The sequence below is a fragment of the Apodemus sylvaticus genome, chromosome 10 (assembly GCF_947179515.1).
Source record: "Apodemus sylvaticus chromosome 10, mApoSyl1.1, whole genome shotgun sequence".
NCBI classification, from domain to species: domain Eukaryota; kingdom Metazoa; phylum Chordata; class Mammalia; order Rodentia; family Muridae; genus Apodemus; species Apodemus sylvaticus.
The window spans coordinates 52597728-52620604 of NC_067481.1; the positions used below are offsets into that span (position 1 = coordinate 52597728).

Below are 22877 nucleotides of genomic sequence, written 5' to 3' on the forward strand. Positions count from 1 at the left end.
TTCCAAGAGTTAGGAACAGATGGCGGGCCACAAACTAGCATGGTGGCTCAAAACCACGTTCCAACACAATTTGGTGTATGCCATATTTCTCTGCTATTCACACCTGCTGCTCTGAGCAGTTACAGCTCTGATCCATCTCTGAACTATTTAACACACTGCTGATGGCGACACCCCATTAACTGTCTTCCACAGCATCTCCCGAACAGCAAACGCATGGTTGTATTCCTCAGGACAGTATTATTATCTTAAAAACTCCTAACACCTAGGTGATATTGGATTTCCATTAGCTCCTATTTTTATTCTACCTACATTCCCTTGGCCTCCTGGTAAACCAGGTCTTGTGCTGGTGGCTGAGGTTACAAAGATAAATACAAAAACACCACACTGCCCTTGTCTCTGGTGGCTTAAAACTCTAACGATGAAAATATATGGATACAGCTTTTCAAGTGAATGAGAAGTGTTGGAGAATATATTTATTGAATTATAACAAGCAGAAAAAAATGGAAGGAATAAAGAAAAAATATCATTAGTATTTTGTTTTGTCCAGGACACTCTCCATTTGGGAAAATCTAATCAAAATTAAGAGAAGTCAAGCAAATGAAGTCCATCTGCTATGCAGTCAATGGTGGGGTCCTATGTTTTGAGGGGGTTATAAGAATCACTCTTTTCCACATGATTATGTTGATGAGTTAAGCCAAATCAATTTAGAATCCATAAGCTGGATGAAGATTTAGATGATTCTTAAACTTTAATTGATTTTAAAAGAGGAAATTCAGAGAGGGGAGATTCTTGCCTAAGGCCACGTAACAAGTAAATTATTCTCCCAGATGGGAGCCCAGGTCGTCTCTGTCTCAGTCAGCATCTGTATGAAGCTCCTAGCATTTCTGAGAGCTTCAAAGACCTGATATTGTAGGCTTGGCAATAGATTAGTCACCAAGTATCATTCATATATATATATATATATATATATATATATATATATATATATATATATATATATATATATAATGAGATATATGATACTAGGCCAAAAAAGCACACACTTCATTCCAAGAGTCGCTGGGGCTTTGGCATTAGTTCACTAGATCATTCTTCCTCCAGCAGACAAGAGCTGCCATTACCACATGATACAGTGGTTCACTCCCACTTTGGAAGGAAGAGCACACATCTAACACGTGTCTGGAGGTGGCCCAGAACACTTCCCTTGAGCAGCTTTCCAAGTAGTAGGGATGCTTGATCAATGGCCTTAAGAAGGGAACTCAAGAACTCACTGTAAAGCATCTTGGCAATGGATTAGCAGTGAAAAAAAATAGTGTCACTTCCAAATGAGTCAATACTCACACTTATTTAATTTCCATTGGTATTTATACGTGTGCGTGTGTGTGTGTGTGTGTGTGTGTGTGTGTGTGTGTGTGTGCATATGTGTGACAGAGGACAACCCTCGGAAGTTTGTTTTCTTCTTCTACCATGTAAATTCAGGGACTGAATTTAGATTGTCAGGCTTGGCAATAAATACCTGTGATGGTTTGTGTGCTGGCCAAGAGACATGCCCTATTAGAAGGTGTGGCTCTGTTGGAGTAGGTGTGGCCTTGTTGTAGCAGACAAGGCATTGTGGGTGTGAGCTTTAAGACCCTCATCCTTCCTACTGGAAGTCAGTATTCTGCTAGTAGCCTTCAGATGAAGATGTAGAATTCTCAGCTCCTCCTGTACCAGACCTGCCAGGATGCTGCCATGTTCCCGCCTTGATGATAATGGACTAAACCTCTGAACCTATAAGCCAGACTCATTTAAATGTTGCCCTTCATAAGACTTGCCTTGGTCATGGTGTCTGTTAACAGCAATAAAACCCTAAGGCAGTACATTTACCCGTGAAACCATCTTGCTGGACCTCCATTAACTTCTTGAAAAAGGTTCAGAGCTATAGTGTGGAGGTGATGGGGTAGTCTAGGGACATAACTACCTTCCAGTCCCCGCTGAAACCCCTATTCTCATAGCTTCACATTATATGACACCCATTCTGAACCTCATTTTTCTTATCTGTAATATAAACAGGCAAAACTTTGGTCAATCTCAGAAACAAGAGTTTCTCCTTCTCCACTTCTCTCTCAGACACAGTGAGAACTTGGTGACCTATAAGACCACTGATGTCATTATCATCCATAACTCTACCTTCAAACCCAGAATGTTATTGATATCTGAACATGAATAAAAGAGCTCTCAGGTGCTAAGGGGCTAATTTGTTCTGCGTATGCTATATTTACAGCCTCAGTTGGAGTTCTTGTCACGTATGTTTGATACCAAGAATCTTCATTTTATAGAAGTAAACAAATTTACAATTTAGGGTAGATTTTCTCATATTCCCATGGTAAGATCTGGGGTTCCTATAATGTTTCTTCACGGTAGGTAGTCTCATGAGGCCTGGGAAATCTAGCTTTAATGACTAAGGGGTAACTGTGAACAAACATACATTGACTTCCTGATCTTTGTCCTTTATACAACCAGAAGACCTCTACCCTGGCATACTATAGGCATTCAGACATTCCAAGAAGACCTCAAAGGAAGGAACAAGATATCACTTCATTTGACCCTCTGATTTTTAGTCCACAATGGAGTTAAGGGGACAGGGCAGAAGAGAGGGCTGTGGTGGCTTCATCCCAGATCTCCTCCAATGACACCACTTCTGCTTGACCCAATTTCCATATTCCATTTGGCAAAAACCTAGAGCTCAATGGTTCATCATGGGCTGTATTAGTTATTTTCATTTACTCTAACAACACACATGTCAAAAGTAACTTAAGGAAGGGAGTGTGCACTTTGGTTCACAGATTGAGGACACAGGCCATCACTGAAAGAATGGCAGCTGGAGTATGAGGCAGCTGGTCACATGACAGTAGCCGTTAGGAAGCAAAGAAAGATGAGTGTGCATGCTCAGCTTTTCACTCAGTCTGAGATCCCAGCCCATGGAATGGCACTGCTCACAGTCAGGCTGGGTCTTCCCACCTCAGTGAACCCAACCTAGAAACTTCCTCATAGACACACCCTAAAATTTGTCTCCAAGGTGATTCTAGATCCTGCCAACTTGACAGTCCGTATTAACCATCATACTTACCTTTCTTTGGATGGCAATTTATGGCTCATGAAGTCACTGTCAACAGTTATTTTTTGAAGTGGGCCTCACCTGCAATCTAAACCAATTACCAAGAACACTCTCTAATACCACATGATTTTCTCCAGATATTATGGGAAACACAACAGGGCCAGGCTTTTACAGTCGTAGTTGTTATCCTGGTCTTCTTATCTGTCAAGCAGAGACAGTAATCAGGTAATAACTACATCAAAGGGTTGGTGAGGACTAACCGAGACAACTGTCTGGACAACTGATGGACTGTCTGGGCCAAGTGTCCAGTAGGAATTCTCTCCTAAGGATACTCAGGTCACCGTTACACACTGCCATTCATCTTAGCACAGCTTCCATCTAAGTCTTTCACACCCAGCCTCACCCTGAAGAAAGTGATCTTCCAATCCTAGCAATTTTCTTCCTTCCCTTAGGGAGAGTGAGTCTATCAAGGTCTCAAGTCACCTGGCCACCCTGAATCCTCCTACACATTTAATAGAGGCAGACAAGTGCTGCCTAATATTCCAAGAAAAGTCTACAAACTTAACTCACATGGTTGAACAAGGATCAGTCATTACAGCCAGACATGGACCATACTGATGATAAAAGCCTAGACCAAGAGTTTTACCTGATGATGGTGAATGTCTTTGACAGGGTTTTATTGCTGCAATGAAACACCATGACCAAAAAGAGAGTTGGGGAAGGAAAAGCATTAATTGGACTACACTTCCAGATCACAATCCATTATTGGAGGAGGTGGGACAGGAACTCAAGCATGGCTGGAACCTGTAGGCAAGAGTGGATGCAGAGGCCGTGGAGGGTACTGCTTACTGGCTTGCTTCCCCTGGCTTGCTCAGTCTACTTTCTTGTAGGAACCAGGACCACCAGGCCAGGGATGGCACAACTACCATGAGCTGGGCCCTCCCCCATTGATCACTAATTGAGAAAATGTCCTACTTGGATCTCATGAAGGCATTTCTTCAACGGATGCTCCTTTCTCTGTGATAACTCTAGCTTGTGTCCAGTTGACACACACAACCAGCTAGCACAGTGAGAGTCAGATTATATGTTGGTTCAGAAAAAAAAATGAGGGGCTGTGGAGACAGAAGAGGTGAACAGACATTGGAAATGAAGTCAACCTCCACTACTCCTCTCATTTTATGGAGAGACTGAGACCAGAGCTGAAAAAGTCCACAGATCAGTTCAACCCTCATTCTCCCATTATTCAAATATCTGTCTACTCATGCCTTGCTAAGATCAACACACCCAACAACCAGTGGCAACCAACACAAGGTCAGAGGTCAGAGGAATCAGTTCCTCCCTAGCTCTCTAGGGACTGCTTTGGATAGATTGGATTTTAACATCCCCGGTTTCCGAGTCTAAAAGAAAGTTGAGCTCTAAGGACTTTTGCAGCCATAAGGATAACCTTCAGCTCTTCCTCCCCCTGCTCTTGGGGCCTCCATGAGAACCAAGGAGCTCTTGCTACTTTTAAGAGGAAAAACTGCATTCTGATGTGCAAACATGCTCGCATATTCATGCACTCAAAATCTAATTTTAGCTGCAAGAAGCTTCATTATAAGATGTTCACATAATTAAGCAGTTTTCTTCCCAGGGCCCGGGAGCCTGTCTATTCTTCTCCCTCATTTACACATCACTGAGATTATCAGAATGTGTTTTAGTTCTTTAAAATTATATATTTTGGTTTTTCCAAATTGATCCACAACAGGAGATAAAATCCATGAAAATTACATGTTTTAAACACAGGTTTGTGCCACTTCATAGCCTTGTTACTAGAGTTGGAATCTGTAGATGGTTAGGGTTTTGTTCTAATTGGGTCCTGATGAAGTTGCCACATCGTCTGCCTTCCAGACAGATTGGCTTTTATGATTTGGCTAATGGGTGTGGTATCATCCTCTATGGAGCTGAGAGCTGTAGATGAGTTAAATGGACTTCTTCAAAAGGGTGGGCAGATATCCCCGCCTATCAGGTACTGCTTAAGGTCAGCCACGACTACAGGGCCCATGCACTCTTTTATTCATCCAACACAGTGAACCTCAAGGTGGTGTGAGCTGGTGGCGTTCCATCTGAAAGGAGGTAAAGTTCTTGGGTACCTGGCAGTCCCAGGTCCTCAAGTTGGAGTACACATCACCCCAACTACCCAGTTAAACTCTCTGGCACTGCTACTCTTGCATCCTCTTGGGGTGGTAGGGGAAGTCTAGGGTGTCATACCTGGCTGTAGACCCTATCAAGTTTCCATCCACACTTTTCCCTTCTTGGTCCTCCTTTGGGGATCTATTGGGTACTAGCAGTAGGCCGTGTCATCTCAGGAGGAAGCTAGAACTGTCTGCTCTCTGTATCATGACATCATGTCTGTTACTTATTTGAGACTTTGGAATGCAGGTGTTTCCTGACTCCCCTTCGAGGCACCATAGACACTCCTAGGGCGGGCCTCAACTGCTTTAGAGTGGACCATGGGGCTATCCCAAGCCAGTGCATATTTATGGAGACTCCAGCCTTCCCAAATGTTGAACTGAGTTATCCTGAGGGAGAGACAAGCATAGGTTCTACAGATTTGGTCTTTTCATGGTGCCTCAAAGATCCTGCACATTCCATTTGTGATTTAACCAAGTTATTTCAAGTAATGTGTTCCTCTACTTTGTCTCCAAATTCCCAAACTGTCTTCCATGTGATTCATTTTGTTGGTGAAGTTTTCCACTGAGCTTCTTATTTGATTTATTGGTTTTTTTTCTTTCATTTCATTTGATTTCAGTTTGGGTTTTCTTTAGATTCTCTATTTATTCATTGAATTCTTCTTTCGTATCCTAAATTGTCATTTCATTCAGTGGCTTCTTTTTCCACATCTCAAATGTTTTATTCGTATATTCTTTGAGTTGATTCAGGTGTTTATCTGTGTCTAGTCTAAAATTTTTGAACATGTTTCTAAGTCCTTTTGAATTTTGTGTCCTGTGGTTTCCCCCCTCCCTAAGTTGTTCTCATTAGGGGGTCATAATTTCAAGCTTGGCAATTCTTATGGGGGACAGATTGTCTTAACTCTTGTATTGTTTATGTTACCCCATTGAGACCTGGGCATCGGAAGTCAGGTTGAAGGGTGGTAGCCTGCATGGCTGAATGATGACGAGCCAAATATCCAGGGGTTCTGAAACAAAAACTCTAGTGCCAGGTATGGGATACCTCCTTATGAATTGTTGGCCTTCTTAGTTAGGGGTTCTATTGGTTTAATTAAACAAAACAAAATGACAAAAAGAACTTCACTTAGGGAAGTCAGGGCAGAACTCAGAGCAACAACCAGGAGGCAGGAACTGGAGCAGAAGCTATAAAGGAGCGCTACTTCTTGTCTTGTTCCTCGTGGCTTTCTAGCCTGTTTTCTTATACTATTTAGGAAAACAAGTGCAGGGACAGCACTGCCCTCAGTAACCTGGGTCTACAAACAATAATCATTAAGAAAATGCACTAAAGACTTGCTTACAGGGAAATCTGATAGGGGAGTTTCTCAGTTGAGGTCCTCTCTTCCAAATTGACTCTAGTTGTGTCAAGTTGACAGAAAGACTAACCAGGACAGTCATGGAGGCCCCAGAGTAATGAGAAACCAAAACAATATAAGGCCAGAGAACTAGTTGAAAAAGCACTATTGCATTTCGAGTACAATATACAGAGATAATTAAGCTGTATCTGTAGCCTCTTCCCGATGGTCAGCTTTCACAGTACTGCAAGGAGCAAGGCAAACTACTGTGGTAGAAAAGACTTTGTCACAGTTACATTCAGTTGTCAACTTGACTTTCCTAGGAAGAGGGAACTTCAATTGAGTTTCCCCATAAGCTGAGCCTATGGCCACATCTATGCGGTATTTTCATGATCACTAATTGATGAGGAAGGGCTTAGGCCATGGTGGGTAGAACTATCCCCAGGCAGGTGGGCCTGGGCTGCTTAAGAGAGGTAACTGAGCAAGACTGGGAAAGTAAGCTAGTAAGCAGCATTTCTTAGTGTTCTCTATTTCAGTTCCTGCTTAGATTTCCCTCAAGGATGGACTGTAATCTATAAGGCAAAATAAATTTTTGACCTCAAATTGCTTTTGCTCATAGTGTTTGCCAGAGTGACAGGAAAGCCAACTAGGACATTGATGACTTTACCTGAGAACTCTACAAACTATGGCATCAACCTGCCAGACAATACCTGCCTACTGGCATAATAATGGCATGGCTATTATGGGGACAACCAAACACTCTAAGCTTAGTTTTGAGGCCCAATCCATAAAAGGGAATCCATGCCTGGAACATTAAAAACCCATGGCTACGGAGAGCCTAGGCTGCAGGGAGAACTTACTAGTGTTGTTTATGTTAGGTTGATGTAGGATCATACTGCTTTCTAAATGTGTTTAAACTCATAGACAAATGCTACTCTCAGTTTTGATTGGGAAAACTACTTTGAAAGGTGATGAATAAAGAGAGTCATGGCTGCTCAAGATACTGTGAATAAGTGATGGTCATAAACTCAGCCCTAAGGAAGATGTTCGACCTACCTACCATCTCTAAGGATCAGAGAACTATTCAGAAGAGGAGATGGTAAGAGCATAGGAACTGCAGGGTGGATAGAGGAACTACAGAGCTCTGAAATGCTGTCTTCTGCCATGAGACAGTCAATGGAATCATGATCTCACCACTGCTGTGGTTGCTTACAATGGGCCAGTCTAAGACTAGGCATACTAACAAGTCAATCATAGATGGGTGTGTGTCCCAAATGGCTCTACTCCTTATGAACAATGGGGTACTGATGGCTTCTGAGGATAGGTCAGATGTTGTCTTTAGTTGTGTACTCACTGATGAGCTCACTGCTCCCCAACAAATAGTTTCAAGCCTGTGGTTTCACAGATGGTCCTGATTAAACTTAGTGGGTTTCAAAACAAAACAAAACAAAACAGACAAGGAAGTGGGAACAGGACTTACAGGCAGGCAATGGGGAGTGATTTAAAAAGAATAGATTCTGCAGGAAGGACATGGAAGCTTAGGAGCAGATATGTAGCTGTGTGAGGCAGTTCTGTGGTAATAACACCCCCACCCACCCTATGGCTCCAAACAGGGACTCCAGCCTCCATACTCTAGCCACGGAGCAAGATTGGGTCTTCCCATGACCATCCTCTCAACTGTCTACCCTGCCTTTCCTTCTATATGGTTTTGCTTGGGTTGAGGGATGCTTCCCTGGTGCCTTCCCAGGACACTACACCCTGCCAGGGTCACCTTACATAGAGAAGCCCTCCAGAGTTCAGGCTTACCAACCCCTACCTCTTACTCCCACTCCTGTACCTTGTTTGCAACCTATACCCATCTCTGAGCCCAACACATACAGGCAGCCAAGGTGACCCAAGACAGCTATGTGCATAAGTGGTTATTTTGATCTCAGGCTGTCAGGATGGGATGAATAGTAAAAGGCCAAGAATGGAATCCATGTTTGTGTCTCCACTCTGTCTGAGTCTGCACTTAGGGCTATCCCATCTCTTTACATGCACACCGGGGTCTCTAGGCCTCTGAACACAGGTACGTGTTGCTCTCCACCCAACTGTCCTTCCCTTCTTAGCAGACACCATTCTCATTCAAAACCATCTCAAGACTGCCACGAAGCATCCCTTGATGATCCCAGGATCAGCCTGAGACCACACAACACATACATTCCTCTGACTGGTTTCCCATTAGGACAACCCCACAGCTGGTGAGATGGCCAGGAAGGGGGCAAGTGGGCGTTGTCACGCCCACCTCCTATCCTTTGAGCAGCACAGAGGGCAGAGTGGAGGTGACTGAGTAAGACTGTATCAGTATTTTACTATCCTTCAATGAAAGAAAAGGATCAAGGATGACTACAAAGATAAAGACAGAGAGTGTAGCAGGGCCAGTGACATGGTGACAGTGCCAGACTGAATGCAGTATCAGGGAAAGCTGTCACCCAGGGAGAAACAGAAGTATTCCAAGCTCTTTTAGCAACACCTAGAACTTTTTTCTTTTGTGCAGAGCAGCTAGCCTCAAATTCCCTACGTAGTTGAAGATGACCATGAGCACTTGATTATATTGCTTCCAGCTCTCAAGTGCTGAGCATGTGGGCGGATGTCTCTATCGTTGGCTTTCATAGAACTTTCTGTATGACCTTCATAAGGCAGGGAGCTGTTAGCATGTGAGGCAACTGGTCCCAGTGGTCCCTGAGACATACCATCTAGGGTCTCCCATGTCCACCACAAACCCCTCCTGCTACATATGGTCTCCCGTGAGTCTGGAGATGCCCTGAAGGCCAAGCCCCCCACTCCATCCTCTGACCCTCACTCTTTATGGGCAGGGCTTGATGCTCCAGTTTCCTAAAACATTCAGCCAAAGAAGCAAGTGGCCTACTCTGAGTTGCTCTGATGTTGTTAGTTGAAAGAGAGTAACTGGACTAAGATGAATGGCAGTGGGTGTCCTAAAGTCAGCATGTGTGCCTGTTGGGATTTGGTGAGCAGCAGTGGGCTCCAGGCTGCACAACGTGGCCAGTTACCATCCATAGAGAAGAGACAGGCAGAGGCACAGTGTTTGCAGTGCCAGGATGTCACCGCACACACATTTATGGGATGTCAGACAAGCAGCCAGGGTCAGACAGTACCCATCAGCAACAGTCTGTTGTGCACTTCCAGCCCCACTACAGTGCACTACTCAGATCAACAGCGCCTCTCCAACACAATATTCCAGAGCCAAGGGCCCCCAAAAGCCAGTTTGCATCCAACTAAACCCAAGAAACCCAGAGCCTCCGGAAGCCTGGAGTGTGTGCACATGTGTATGTGTGAGGCAGATAGCCAGTCTCTGGCACATGTGTGTGTGTGTCCATTTCTGTCTGTGTGTGCAAAGCTGGGAGTGTCTGGCACACCCCACTCAAGTGGCTTAGGCACATTAAAATGGTCACTGTGAGAATGGGGTGACGTCTAAGTGTGTCTGAGGATGCGTAAGTGTCCGGCAAGGAGCGCACTGGGATGCACATCTCTCTGAGGAAGCCTTGTGCTGCCCAGGATCCCCAACCCACAAAGCAGCACCTCCAAGAACACCCTGCTGACTGTGTGCCAGCCCCCATGCATCCCAGGGGTCCATGGATCAATGCACTAGAGCAGTGTTCAGCCCATCAGTGTAACTGCATCTCAGCAGGAGCAGGAAATCAGGGTGGGCCTATCATCTGGGCACATACTCCCTGGGCAGCCCAGCCCAGTTGTGGTCACGCAAGGCCTGGTCCACTGTCCTGATATAGCCATTGATCAAGTCCTTCATTTCAGGGGTGAAGGGCTCCTGGTCATGAGGGCGTCGGCCACGCCGCCTGAAGCTGCCCTCTTTGTTGTTCTCGACACAGAGAAGCCGCTCCTCGCTCACAGACACATTGAGGAAGGCCACCATCTCCCGAAGTGTGGGCACCAGGCTGTGCCGCAGCTCCTCATAGTGCACGACCAGCAGCCGCTTTCCATACTTGAGCCAGTCTAGGACATGTGAGGACCACCAGGAGGCATAGCTATTCACAAAGTCCGTCCATTCTGGAGAGGGGAGAGAAGTATGAGTCAGGACTGCTTCTCATCTCACGGCTACTGGCTCTGCAGGAGCGGTGTGCTGCCAGCTTTCGACTTCTCACTGCCCACGGCTGACCCATTTGGGAATCCAGTGTGAATCCAGGGTTTCTACCAGGTTAGACTTGGAAGAGTCCTAGCTCTGCCTGGAAAACAGTGACCTTGGGTGCCAAGTTCAGATAAGTATAGTCTGTCATGTGACAAGCAAGAACGGGCTCTCTCCTCTATGTGAGTTCTTTGCCCTTTGGGCCTTTCCTGGACAGTGAGGGGTCTAGGTGAGCCTGTAGGACCTAGGGCCTGATGGCAGAGCAGTATAAAAGGATCAAAATCTGATGCTAACCCAAGCAATCCATCTCAAATCAGGTTATATAACTTATATAACAGGATATATAATCCACCTCACATCAGGGTGATATAACCGAAATGGTTGTAACACACATTGACTTCCGTAGACCTCAATATGATTGTATGTATAGAAGAGGCTTTGGGAAGGCAATGCAGGTTAGATGAAGTCGTGAGGATGGAGACCTTGAGATGGGATTAGAGTCTCTACAAGGAGAGCACCTCTCCCACGAGGCCATGGAGTGCTATCTAAAAGTTGGAGAAAATGCTTTGCCAGACACTGAATCATGCTGCTTCTAGAACTATGAAGAATAAAGAATATTATTTAAGCACTCCTATCTGTGCTGCCTTGTTATAGTAGTCAAAGCTAACTAGAAATAGGGCTTGAGACCCAGCACTGCCAAGCAAGCACCACACAGGCATCTTGGTCAAATCAAGCTATTCTGGGCTTATCTGGAAAGCTGTGAATTTACAATGATTTCCCTTCAGAATATAGTAGAGTCATGGGGGGGGGGGCCGGGGGGCAGCCTCAGAACTGTTGTGCTGAACCCTGAACACAAAGCAGGGATGCACATCATTGTCCCATTTCTGAATGGCATGTGGGTATGGCCTCCTTTTCTGACGGAGGGTCACAGTTCATTCAGGCAGAGGGGCAGTCAGGGCCATGGACATCTAGAGCTGTCCCAGCTCTGTGCAAAATCTAGGTATGCACAACCTCGACACACACCTGAGGGTGGATAGAGGAAAGTTTTGGCCTAGCATCTGCATGGCAGATGTGTATTCTGATCCTGCATCACACTGCCACATGTCAGTCCCTCGCTCAGGACATCTGTCCCTCACCTTTGCTCTTCCAGTGGCGGTCAGGGGCATAGCCCAAGTGTCCAGCACATTTCCTGTTGAATTCAGCAACCAGGGACCTGTAGGGGTTCCGGATCAGCAGGATGGCCGAGTCAAACATCTCGATCTCCCTCCGGCCACTCTCATGCGTCTTCACACAGATGGTGCGCCGGCTCCGCCAATGGTCCTTCTCACCCTTGAACCCTGCTCGGGAGGAATGAGAGAACTTGTCTAGAGGAAAGAACCCTCACGCTCATGTGGAGTGATCCTGCTTCCACAATAACACGAGGACTGGTGACATCTGAAGACGTTCTGAGGGGCAGGATGGGGACAGGAGAGGCCTCCACGGGAGTGACTCTTGTCTCAGGGAAAGCATGCACAGGAGGTGTCTCTCAGTGAGAAAGATGTTCCTATATCATCATGAGGCAAATTATTTCCCACAGTCCCCAGGAGTCAAGGGGCAGGATCCTGACCATAGAGCCAGAAGGTGACACACATGTGGATTTTCCAGAAAGATAATTTTAGAGGAGTATTGTAAAGAATTTTGTCCCGGGACTGGAGAGATGGCTCAGTGGTTAAGAGCCCTGGTTGTTCTTCCAGAGGATGCGGATTCAATTTCCAGCACCCATATGGCAGCTCACAACTGTCTGTCACTCCAGTTCCAGGGCTTCTGATACCCTCACACAGATAGACGTACAGACAAAACACCAGTGCACATAAAAGTAAACTATACATAAAAAGATATCTTTAAAAAATGAATTTTGTCCCCAATGGAAGACTGAGGCTCAGAGTTGGTGTGATCTGCACAATATCACACAGCATCCTGACAACGGCAGAGCTCTGTTCGTATGCCCTCCGATGTCCCTGTAAAGCCCCTATCTTCTAGACACCTCCCACTGGAGACAAGACAGACGTCATCGACCAGTGGCTGACCTTATGCCATATCCTGCCACAGGTCCCTGGATTATCATATAATTAGAGATTCCTTACTACAGGCTCCAGGGCAGTTCTGTTGAAGGCTTTACCCACAGCATCTGAGGACCTACAACCCAGTTTCCATGGATGGAGAGCTGTCCCCCAGATCAGCATCTCTGCTACCAGCACGCATCCTTCCTAGGCTCCTTGGTATAGGAGCACTCAGAACCTGGAGGGACAACTGGTAGGAAAGACCAGGCTGTATTCATTGATCCCAGAGACACAGGATTCCTAAGTTCTTACGCCTCCTCGTGCTGAACTCTGGATCATTTGATGGCTGATACTGTCAGCTCAGTAAGCTTGGACTTGGCTAGAAGACAAACCTGGGGTGGCAGGAGAGGAACACCTGTGAGGGATTATTTAGCCCCTGGGCATGCCTGTGGGGGATTATCTTGATTGGGTTAATTGAGGGAGGAAGACCCACCCTACAAGAAGGTGACACCATCTCCTGACCCCGGAAGAGGAGGGAACTGGCTAAGTACAAGCATTCCTTGCTTTTGTTCTTCCCGACCATGGATGGATACAGTGTGACCATCCACTTCTGTCTCCTTTACCCTTGACTATCCTGATGGACTCCATCTCAAACTGTCAGTCAAATAAGCCCTTGCTCACTTGAGTCGCTTTTCCCAGGGTACGCTGCCCCAACAACAGCAAGGATAAATACAGACGCAATAAAGGAACAAAAGCAGACTCTGACTTAGAGGCTATGGCCTAGAAGGTGGTGTGGCCCACATGCAGAGCCCAGGGGCTCAAGGGAAGAGAGCAGAAGAGACCACAGAGTGGGATGCTATGGAAGGTCTTTCTGGAGAGATGTTGCCTGGAGTCCCTATCCCATAGGTCAGTCTCGCCCAGGACACCCAGCTCAGACAACAGGCTCCATAAATCTTACCTTGGAGTTTTGGAAACCAGAGTCAGAAGCCTCCCTCTGGTAGTGGTCATAAAACACCCATTTCTACAATACCAGCAGGGCTTCCTGGTTCCTGAAAATTCCAACTCTTGAACCAGAAGTGAGGATTACCCACCAAAACTTGCTACTGCCATGGGCCAAATACCAGAAGTCTTTGCCCTGAGTGACCTTACCAAACAGGCTTGGATGCCAACTATAACTATGAATGACAGGTTGTTGTCTGAGAGCCCACAGCCAGGTGCCTCCTGGCAGCATTGAAGCTGGCTATCCCACACTTTGGCCCCATCTACATGTATTTCCAGGCAGCTGGTACAGGCCTTCTAGGCAAGCATTGTAGGTCACTGCAGCCTGGACACAGGGGCCAGCCAGAGAAAGTAGGACCATGTGCTTAGCTGGCAACTGCCTCTGCCTCAGCCCCTGCCCCATCTGCAGGCACCCTTAGCATCTCTAGAAGATGGGGCTGGTTACACATATGCACAACCAGTTTGAGAACTTGCTGCCAAACACAGACACATCCATCCCTCTAGGTTGTTTTTGTTTCTGACAGTGTTGGCGGTTTAGCAAACCAAACTCCGGCTAAGAAACCCAGAGCAAATGCTGTGCCACTTGACAACTGAGAAATACATTTTACTAAATTTAGATGCCACTTGACTTGTCTGAGGGTCTTCCTTCTCAAGCAGCATGCAGACTTGGACCATTTAAGTTAATTTACTCAGTAAAACGAGGCCTCTTATTTCTCCAAGGGAAAGATTAGAAAACACACAGTTCTTGACCATTTCTGGACCAATTTAAATAACTGTTTTGCTTGTTTGTTTGTTTGTTTGTTTAATGATGATGAGCTACCCCTTTGCCTAGGAAAAAAGAGGAATGAACAGATTAACTTTCACCCTTAATGACTGGGGGACTATGGCAAACTTCTAGTGTGACAAGGAGGGCTGTCTTATGAGAGGGCTATGGCTTGTCCCAGTCCCCACCACTGCAAGCCTGGCTTACCCTTGTTGTACAGGGTTCCATCGAAGTAGTAGCTTCCCGTGTAGAAGCCAGTGGCATGTTCGATCAGGTGCCTTGCCCATGTGTTCCCAGCTCCCGGGAAGCTCGACAGAGCCACAAACACCTTAGACTTGTTAGGCAGGAACTTTCTGTCTGTGCACCGGGTATCTGAAAGGCCACAAGTCACCATGAAGTCCCCAGCACTATGATCTCAGAGCCACTGCTGGAGTCCTCTGGACAGGAACTGGTGATTAAGGAACCTGCCACCCATACCTTGCTCTGCAGGTCAGTGGCTGGTGATGTGATAAGGCCTCCCATCCCTGACGGCTGGGAATCGGATGCTCTAGGGAATCCTTGCCCCACTCTGTCCCTCTGGGACACCCAACACCTCTCGACATAACACTGCAGACTCCAGATTCTGCCAGGGGAGGTGGACAGGGCTGTGTCTGGACCTAGCCACGCCACTGCAGCGCAGTGAACCGAAGCTGGGTATTTTGAGGCCAACAACTGTACTTCTTATGTTCCTTCCCCAGCGATGCTGGCAGAAAAACAAGCTGCTGGGGATGATCCCTGGAGGCACTGAACAACAGTGGGGATGCTCCTTCTGGATGCTCCTCCCTATGATGTAGCCCTCTCCATCAGTCTCTAGTCCTCCTCATCAGTCCCTAGTCGCCCCCCCCCATCGTTCTTAGTCCTCCCCAATCAATCCCTAAGACCAGCAGAGGCGATGTGATGCCAGCACATGGAGGCTTCTGAGACCTACGCATCCTTCTTGTGTCTCTGAGTCTTACCCTCTGCATTATCCCCCCGCAGCCTCCCTCTCTCTGCTCTTCCTTTCTGCCTCTTAGGCTACCACCACCAAAGGCTCATATTTTCAAAAAGAGCCTGGTCTCACCCTCCCTTTTTTCTCTCTCCCCATTGAGAAGAGACACTGGAAACTCTTACATACCTTATGCCCCGTGGTTGCACAGTCAGGCATACCTCCCCTCTCTAGCCTTAGCTCTATGGCCCTGGATCAATGGCACAGTCCAGGAAGTATTCAGAGCTCACCTTGCACAGGTGTCTGGTAGACCTCGCAGTAGCCAGGTAGCCCTTGTGTCTCTGGGGCTTGACTGCACAGAGCTCCATCCACAGCATCCCGCAGGCTGAACTGGGGGGTCGGGTAAGCACAGTAGCAATCCCAGCCCCGGAGGATGGCCAGAGGAAACTCCTGTGGAGAAGGAGAGGAGGACTGTGAGGTAAAGGAACGGCCAGTGCCTGTAGCTCAGGTGAGAGCTAGGCCCTGTGGAGGTACTGTCACTCATACAGGGTTAGCAGGGCTGACCACCAGGCTCTGTGTTCAAACCAGGGATAGTCAGAGCATGGAGATGTGACTTCTACCCTGCAGGAGCTCAGAGTGCACCGTGACAAGCCGACAGTCACCATCCATTCTGCAGGTGACACACCATGGGAGGAGGCGCGTGAAGCACAGAGAGCCTGGCAGGTCCTAGGACTGAGTCCCAGATGTGGCTGCGTATCTGACAGGAGTGGTAGGGTGGGTGAGGATATCAGGGAAGAGACTGACATGCATGTGTGTGTGGCCTTGTGAGGACAGGAAGCCAGCTCTGCTGCCACAGGGCAGCTCAGGGTGTGGTGTGGCATACTGTTAGATAGATCTGGAGCTCCTTGGCCTAGAGGTCCCACAGCCGAGTTGGGGACAGATCCCTATAGTCTTTTCTCCAAAGAAGGAAGAATAGCAAAACACAAGTCTTGTTCTTTCCTGACATGCTCAGATGATGGGGGCTTTCTGAAAATGAGAAGCCTCTGCCAGGCAAAGGGATTGGACACACCTCCTTTGGAGGCCCCAGCCTGCTCTCAAGTGAGTTCTTGATCTTCTCAAGAGTGTCTGCATCACACAGCAAGGAGAACATCCTGAAGACCTGGATGTGAATTCTGGCTCATTCAGTGTGTAACAATGGACAAGACACTTAACCACTTGGAATCTTACTATAAAGGGTAACAGATAAATGTGACAGGTAGGCTGATGGGTTCATGAGCTGGGCCCCAATGCTTCGGCATGGTGCCTGGCATCCAGTAGGTATTCCACATCGGAATGGACCATTTTCAACTTCCTCATTCATTTGAGTGTTAACCACAGCTTATTTAAAAAAAAATGCACCCACTTCCTTCACATACATCTGTGAGCACCCACCATGTACCAAGGAAGTAGGTGGGACACTCAGCCCCCCCTCTGCCCCCCATATCCCAAGTGGAGTGGGAGGCCTCTTGAACCTGCATAAGAGAGAGAGGCAGTGGATGGACGATGGTGTTTGCTGAGAAGGGAGACGGCGCTGCACAAACCTTTTTATTTTTTGCCCACAGCAAGAAATCTCATAAATAAATAAGGAAAATCAATAGCGTTTTCCGTGCGTGGCTTGGTAAAGCTGAGGAGCTATGCACTCGTGTTAGACAAGAGATAGTGTTGCAGCCAGGGGAGGTGAAGCAGAGCCTAGGGGATACAGCCAAGAAGAAATGTTGATTGCTGACCCTCACGGCCGAGTAGACCCTCTCCACCGAACCCAGCAACCCCAGGGCCCCACCCCCATCCTTCTTCATACCAGGAGGGCACTGACAGATCCAATCATGTCTCTTATGCAGACTCCACACGTGACCTCCGCACTGCTTCATAGATAAGCCCCTTTGGTGGCCTGACTCTGATCACCACTCAACCAACTTTTATGGTAGTAAGCTGCTCTGCGGATGTGAACTGACAAAAGTGGTGTGGCCTCTGACGTTTCCACGGTCCCCTTTCAACACACCAGTGCCCTGCCTCGTGTTTCAGTAGTACCTTCACCCCAGTGGGGCTCCCAGGCCCCCACATTGCCCTTTGGGAACACACAGTAGTGTGGTGGTGTTCGGCTCCTCCGGGCACACGCAGTCTGTGAGGGTGGAGTTTCAGAGTGAGGCTCCTTACCGAGGTGATTAAAATGAAGCCGTTAGGTTGGGACGGCTCTTCATTGTGATGGGTGGCCTCACAGGCCGACACTCAGGAAAGAAAAGGAAAGAAAAGAAAAAGGAAAGGCAAGCATCTAACGATGGTAGGAGATATACGCTAGGGAGAGGGGCTTTAGGAGAAACCAAGGCTGTGGGTACCGCCACCTTGTGGTTCCAGCTCTTGAGTCCAGAGCTAGGTTAGGGTTAATAAGTGTTGTTTAATCTGCCTGGCCAGTGGTGCTGACACAGCAGCCCGAATCGGCTGAGACTCTATTCCTCAGCTATGGAGTCAGGTTCCCACCTCAGGGTCACTGTACTTGCTATCCTATTCCTCCTTCGCTTTCTTCCAGCCACCACCTCAGTGAGGCCTTCTCTGCCTACCCCTTTCCAAACTGCAGGCCCCTCCCACCTTCTTCCTTGCTGTGCATGAATTCCCGATGAAACGCTCTCACCGCAAATGCACAGCATTTCCACCCACTTCAAGGTTCTAATGTCCCTTCTCCAACATCTTTCTCTCCCTCAACCTAAGCAACTGCTCTCCTGCTTTCGACCACCACAGATCAGCGGTACCTATTCTAGAGTGCCGTATAAATAGAATCACCGGGTGTGTGATTTTTGCGAGCCTGGCTTCCTTCATTCAGAAATCCATTCATTCATTCACTTTTGATGGCTGTCTGAGCTGCTTCCCGTTTTTAGCCACCGTGAGTTACGTTGCTTTGAGACATCTAAGGATGAAGATCTCATGCGCATACACCTGCCCTTCCTGCCTTGCCCTTCACCGACGTGCTCGCCAGCACACAGCATATTTCATACTTTACTTCTCTTCCTGGCTTGTCTGACCCCTTCATGGGAATGCACACAGGGAAGGGATTTCTGGGTCCTGTGTGTGGCCAAATCCTCAGGGTCTAAAACAGTATCTAGTGTGTGGCAGAAGCGTTTTATATATGAACAAATGAATGAATGAATGAATGAATGAATGAATGAATGAACATCCTTTGATCCTAGCAGCCTGAATCAGCTAAGACTCTATTCCTCAGCTATTGAGTCACCAGCGAGATTCTACCAACATCGAAACAAACCATGCCACACTCCTTCAAGGTCAAGAGCATCAGAGGGAGGAGAAAGCGACTGTATCAGAACAAGCCCTCCCAAGCCCAGGGCCCTGCTATCTGGGATTCCTGCTGAGGCCAGCAGTCTCTCTAGCCTAAGTATTCTGCTGAGGCCCATGGGCTCCTGGGCCTCCCCTGTGACACTGGTGCTACGGTTCACTTCTATCCTCATATCCCAGGGCTGCCCGTCTCATATGCCCATCGCTGCCCCCACCAGTGACCCGAACCTCTCTGCATCTCTGAGTGGATTAAACTGTCAACTTTCCGAGTGTTTGCAGAGCAACGGGAGAGCTGCAGACAGTAATGCAGTTTTATTTACAACATAACCGCCTCGGCGACATCACTGGATTCTGAAAACACAGAACAATTTTCAGCCCCGTGGGATTTCGAGGACACGATTTCCATAAAAATTAAATATTGATGAATCTTATCTTTCTGCCAACTTCCCAGCTCTACCGTGCCCCTGCCCCCACTCCAGCCTTCAATGAGAGAAAGAGACAGAGGGATGGGGTGGGGGTGGAAGGGAGTTGGAAACCATCAGGCAAAAAAAGCAAGCAGAGAAGCCAGGGCTGTGTGGGACTCTTGGAATCAAGTAGAGCCGGGAGAGCCAGCTTGGCCTGCATCCTGGGACACAGGATGATTTTGCACCTCTGGGCATGAGCTAAGGTACCTGGGATGGGGACTCAGTAGGAGTGGGCATCAGGCAAGAAGCAGGGCTTGGGACAGAATAGGGCTCTGTGGCTTGCCCGAAGCCATGAGCAAAGGCCTGGCCTCTGGCTGTAGAAATCTTCACTCATGAAAGTGGGGTCTAGAGGTTGAAATGCTCTCCAGGTGCCTTTCAGAGAGTACTAAACAGCTGTGATGGTGGTGTGTAGGTAAGGCTCAAAGAACAGTGCCAGAGGCCTCACCTGCAAGACCTCCAGCAGCTCTCAGTGCAAAGCCCTTACTCAACAGGCCCCTTCCACACATCCAACCTCAAGATGCTGGCAGCTCAGGCTAAACTCCCTCCTGTGCACACAGGTAAGTCTGAGCATGAAGGCTTGGGGGAGATGTCAAAGCGTCCCCAGGGGACCTATGGGTATCAGTAGGGTAGCATGGCTTTGGAAAGGCCTGAGTCCATGGGAGATAGACAAATTAGACCAACTCCCAGAGAAGACCTTTCATGAAAGTCAAACACCATCAAATAGAGAGCTGCTGCGGACCCACCCAACCACCAGGAGACCAGAGGCAAGACCTGGCTTCTCCCTAGTCAGCTTCTCAAATGTCCCACCATCTAAGGGGTCAAAGGCAGGCAGAAGACTCACCATTGTTACAATCATTGCCTACATAATGAGTTACTCAAGAGGCACTGCAAAAGTAAATTAGGACATCCCTGGATCCATGTCATCTTTGAGTAGGCAATCTCACCCCATTCCCCACAAAAGGTAGAGGATATGGGTGATAGGACCAGCCAGCATCACACATGAGGAGATATCTGGCAGGGCCTAGGATTCAAATGATCACAAGTTCAAGTCCTTCTCTGGACCATCTTGAGAAGGACAAAGCCCAGTTTGAAAACAGATCAAGAGTCTTCCATGAGTACACGTGAGACCACAAATCCTCACCTCCCATGTTAGTACAGCTCCAGGAAACAATTGTGAATGTGCTCATAGGTAAGAAAAGAAGATAAAGAATTCAAAAAAGATGAGGTGGGTCTGAGATGGCGCCATCCGTAAAGTGCTTGCCTGGCAAGCGTGAAGATGTGAGTTCCAGAACTCACATGTCAAAAGGGCAAATGGGATGGTGCACACTTGTGATTCCCGACCTGGGGAGGGAGAGCCAGGTAGATCCCTGAGGCTTGCAGGCCAGCACTTAGTCTGCTTAGCAAGTTTCAGGCTAGTGAGAGACCCTGTCTAATTAAAACCAAGGCAGACGGCTCCTGAGGGATGATACCAAGGTTGTTCACTGGCCTCCAGGTCACATATGCACACATGAGCTCCTGTGTGTGTGAAAGTGCATGCACACACACTCATATAAACAAGATGAAAGAAAGGAGAGAATGGAGGGAGGGAGGGGTAGGAGAGGGCAAAGGAAGAGGGAGGCAGAGAGAGGAGAGGGGAAAGGAAGGGAGGGGAGGGGATTGAAAGACACACAGCTACAAAAATCACAGTATGGTAACAGAAATACACAGGCCATAGTAAAAAGAGGATGAATGTAAGATGCAACGGCCCACCGTTTACATTAGAAAACAAAGTGCTTGCATACATGCCTAGAGTACGGTCAAAAGACTGCTTATGTTTTTAGCTGTTTTTTTTCTGATGCAATAAACTTATAAATAAGATTTGTTTCTATTTTTTGCACCTTCAACCTTTTCTGTAACAGATACCTTTTTACCTTTGCAACCCTCTAAAAACAGTGTTTTAAAGTCACATACGTGGTTCAACATCACAGGTTTTGTATAGACTGTTAGATGACTCTGCTTTGTGCAGTACCAGGGTCTTAAACGCACTATAAGGTCTCGGTGAGCCACATCCCTGGACCTTGTCCTTCTGAGAGCACTGTGTAATCCAGGCTAGTATGAGACTCACAATCAACTGGTCCCTGTGTCTCCTGAGTGCTCAGACTGCAGGTGTGTAACACCCTGTCTGGCCTAAAGCACCAGTCCCAAGCTGCTCCTGGAAAGTACATAGACAACCCAGCAAAAGGAACTCCATTTCCGTCAACCACCCAGCAAAAGGAACTCCATTTCCGTCAAGGCTCACAGATCTCAGACTCCCACAGGTGACTCCATTGGCAAAGACATGAGTGCTGCACGGTTGTTGGGGGTCTCCCTGGCCATACCTTTTCCAGCTACTGAGACTCAGGGGAATTTAGTCAGAGCAGATAAACTGGGTGGAAACAGGTGCAGGGTCATGCCCGTCTTTCCAGTTCCCCAGGAATTACAAGGTGAGGACAGCCACATCTTAGTAACCTGCTGCAGACGGTGTCAGACTTCACTGCTTCCCATTTTAGAATTCTCACTCCCACTACAGTCTCTGCTCTTGCACACAAATATCAGTCTTCAAATTAATCATCCTAGATGGAACCAGTGCATGGAAAGTTATCTAACCTCCCCACCCCGGCTGCTTCCCACCTTATATGGAGTGATGGCGGCATCGGGATCCTGAAAAGGAGCAGGTTTCCTTCTATCCAACAGGAACATCACAAATTAGACAAGACCACTTTGCAGGGCTTTAAAAATGCATTATTTGGGGGAGGGTGGAGAGATGGTTGAGCAGCTTAGAGCCCTCGCTGCTGTTCCAGAGGTCCCAAGTTCAGTTCCCAGCATCTACAGTGGGTGGTTCACAATGGTCTGGTAAGTATAGCAGGGGATCTGATGCCCTCTTCCGGCCTCTGTAGGCACTGCACTCATTGCACAGACCTGACTCATACACACATAATTTTAAAAAAAATACATTACTTTCTTCTGTGGTATAGCCACTAGTAAAGAGCCCATGATAGTGTAAACAATCCCTTGCTCAGGACCTTGTAAACAACCCTAACGAAATTCACTGGGTCATCAGCATAAATATGTGAAAACAGAAGAGATGCTAGATGGAGACCTAAACGGGATTACCAGGAACAGGAGGGAGATGATGGGGTACATTTGATAAAAATACACTATTTGTACTGGGAAAATGGGGGATGAAATCCATTATTTGACATAATTAGCATATACTAGTAAAAATGGATCATTAAGAGGCTGACTTTGCTCTCAAATGTCCTTCATCGTTCTGTCATCTTCTGGAAGCTTCTTAAATCCATGTCAGCTAACAAAACTAGGTATCTTTATCTATGAGCCCATGAAGAAGCTTTATTGGATTGCTCGGAAGTGGGGGTGCCACAGGAAGGGCCTCACTCCTCTGTCTCCAAGCCCCATCTCTCACATCTACTAGTCTGGGCTGACAGCCTCAGGCTTAGCTCTGCCCTGTTGAACATTTTGCTGTGAGCATGCAGCCCCAGTTAGCTCCCACAAATGTCTGGACACATTTTCAATGTCTGTAACACAGTGTGCTGTGTGGTTCTGGTAGACTT

General features: G+C 47.4%; 1 protein-coding gene and 1 long non-coding RNA gene across 6 annotated transcripts in view; one reads left to right on the forward strand and one right to left on the reverse strand.

Moving 5' to 3' along the window:
• LOC127694219 (uncharacterized) overlaps positions 1-10498 on the forward strand; it is a 34589-nt gene extending 24091 nt beyond the window's left edge. For 2 of the 3 annotated variants that reach the window (XR_007979812.1, XR_007979813.1), the window contains exon 4: positions 10410-10498. This is a non-coding gene — a long non-coding RNA (uncharacterized LOC127694219). The remainder of the gene's footprint in view (positions 1-10409) is intronic. The other variant, XR_007979811.1, reaches the window with a different exon arrangement.
• Wscd1 (WSC domain containing 1) overlaps positions 7991-22877 on the reverse strand; it is a 41016-nt gene continuing 26129 nt past the window's right edge. For all 3 annotated transcript variants that reach the window (XM_052195705.1, XM_052195704.1, XM_052195706.1), the window contains exons 6-9: positions 15793-15952; positions 14746-14910; positions 11874-12074; positions 7991-10661 (exon numbers count right to left, since the gene is read on the reverse strand). In XM_052195705.1, the coding sequence (XP_052051665.1) occupies positions 10309-10661; positions 11874-12074; positions 14746-14910; positions 15793-15952 (879 nt within the window). In that variant the 3' untranslated portion in view covers positions 7991-10308. The remainder of the gene's footprint in view (positions 10662-11873; positions 12075-14745; positions 14911-15792; positions 15953-22877) is intronic.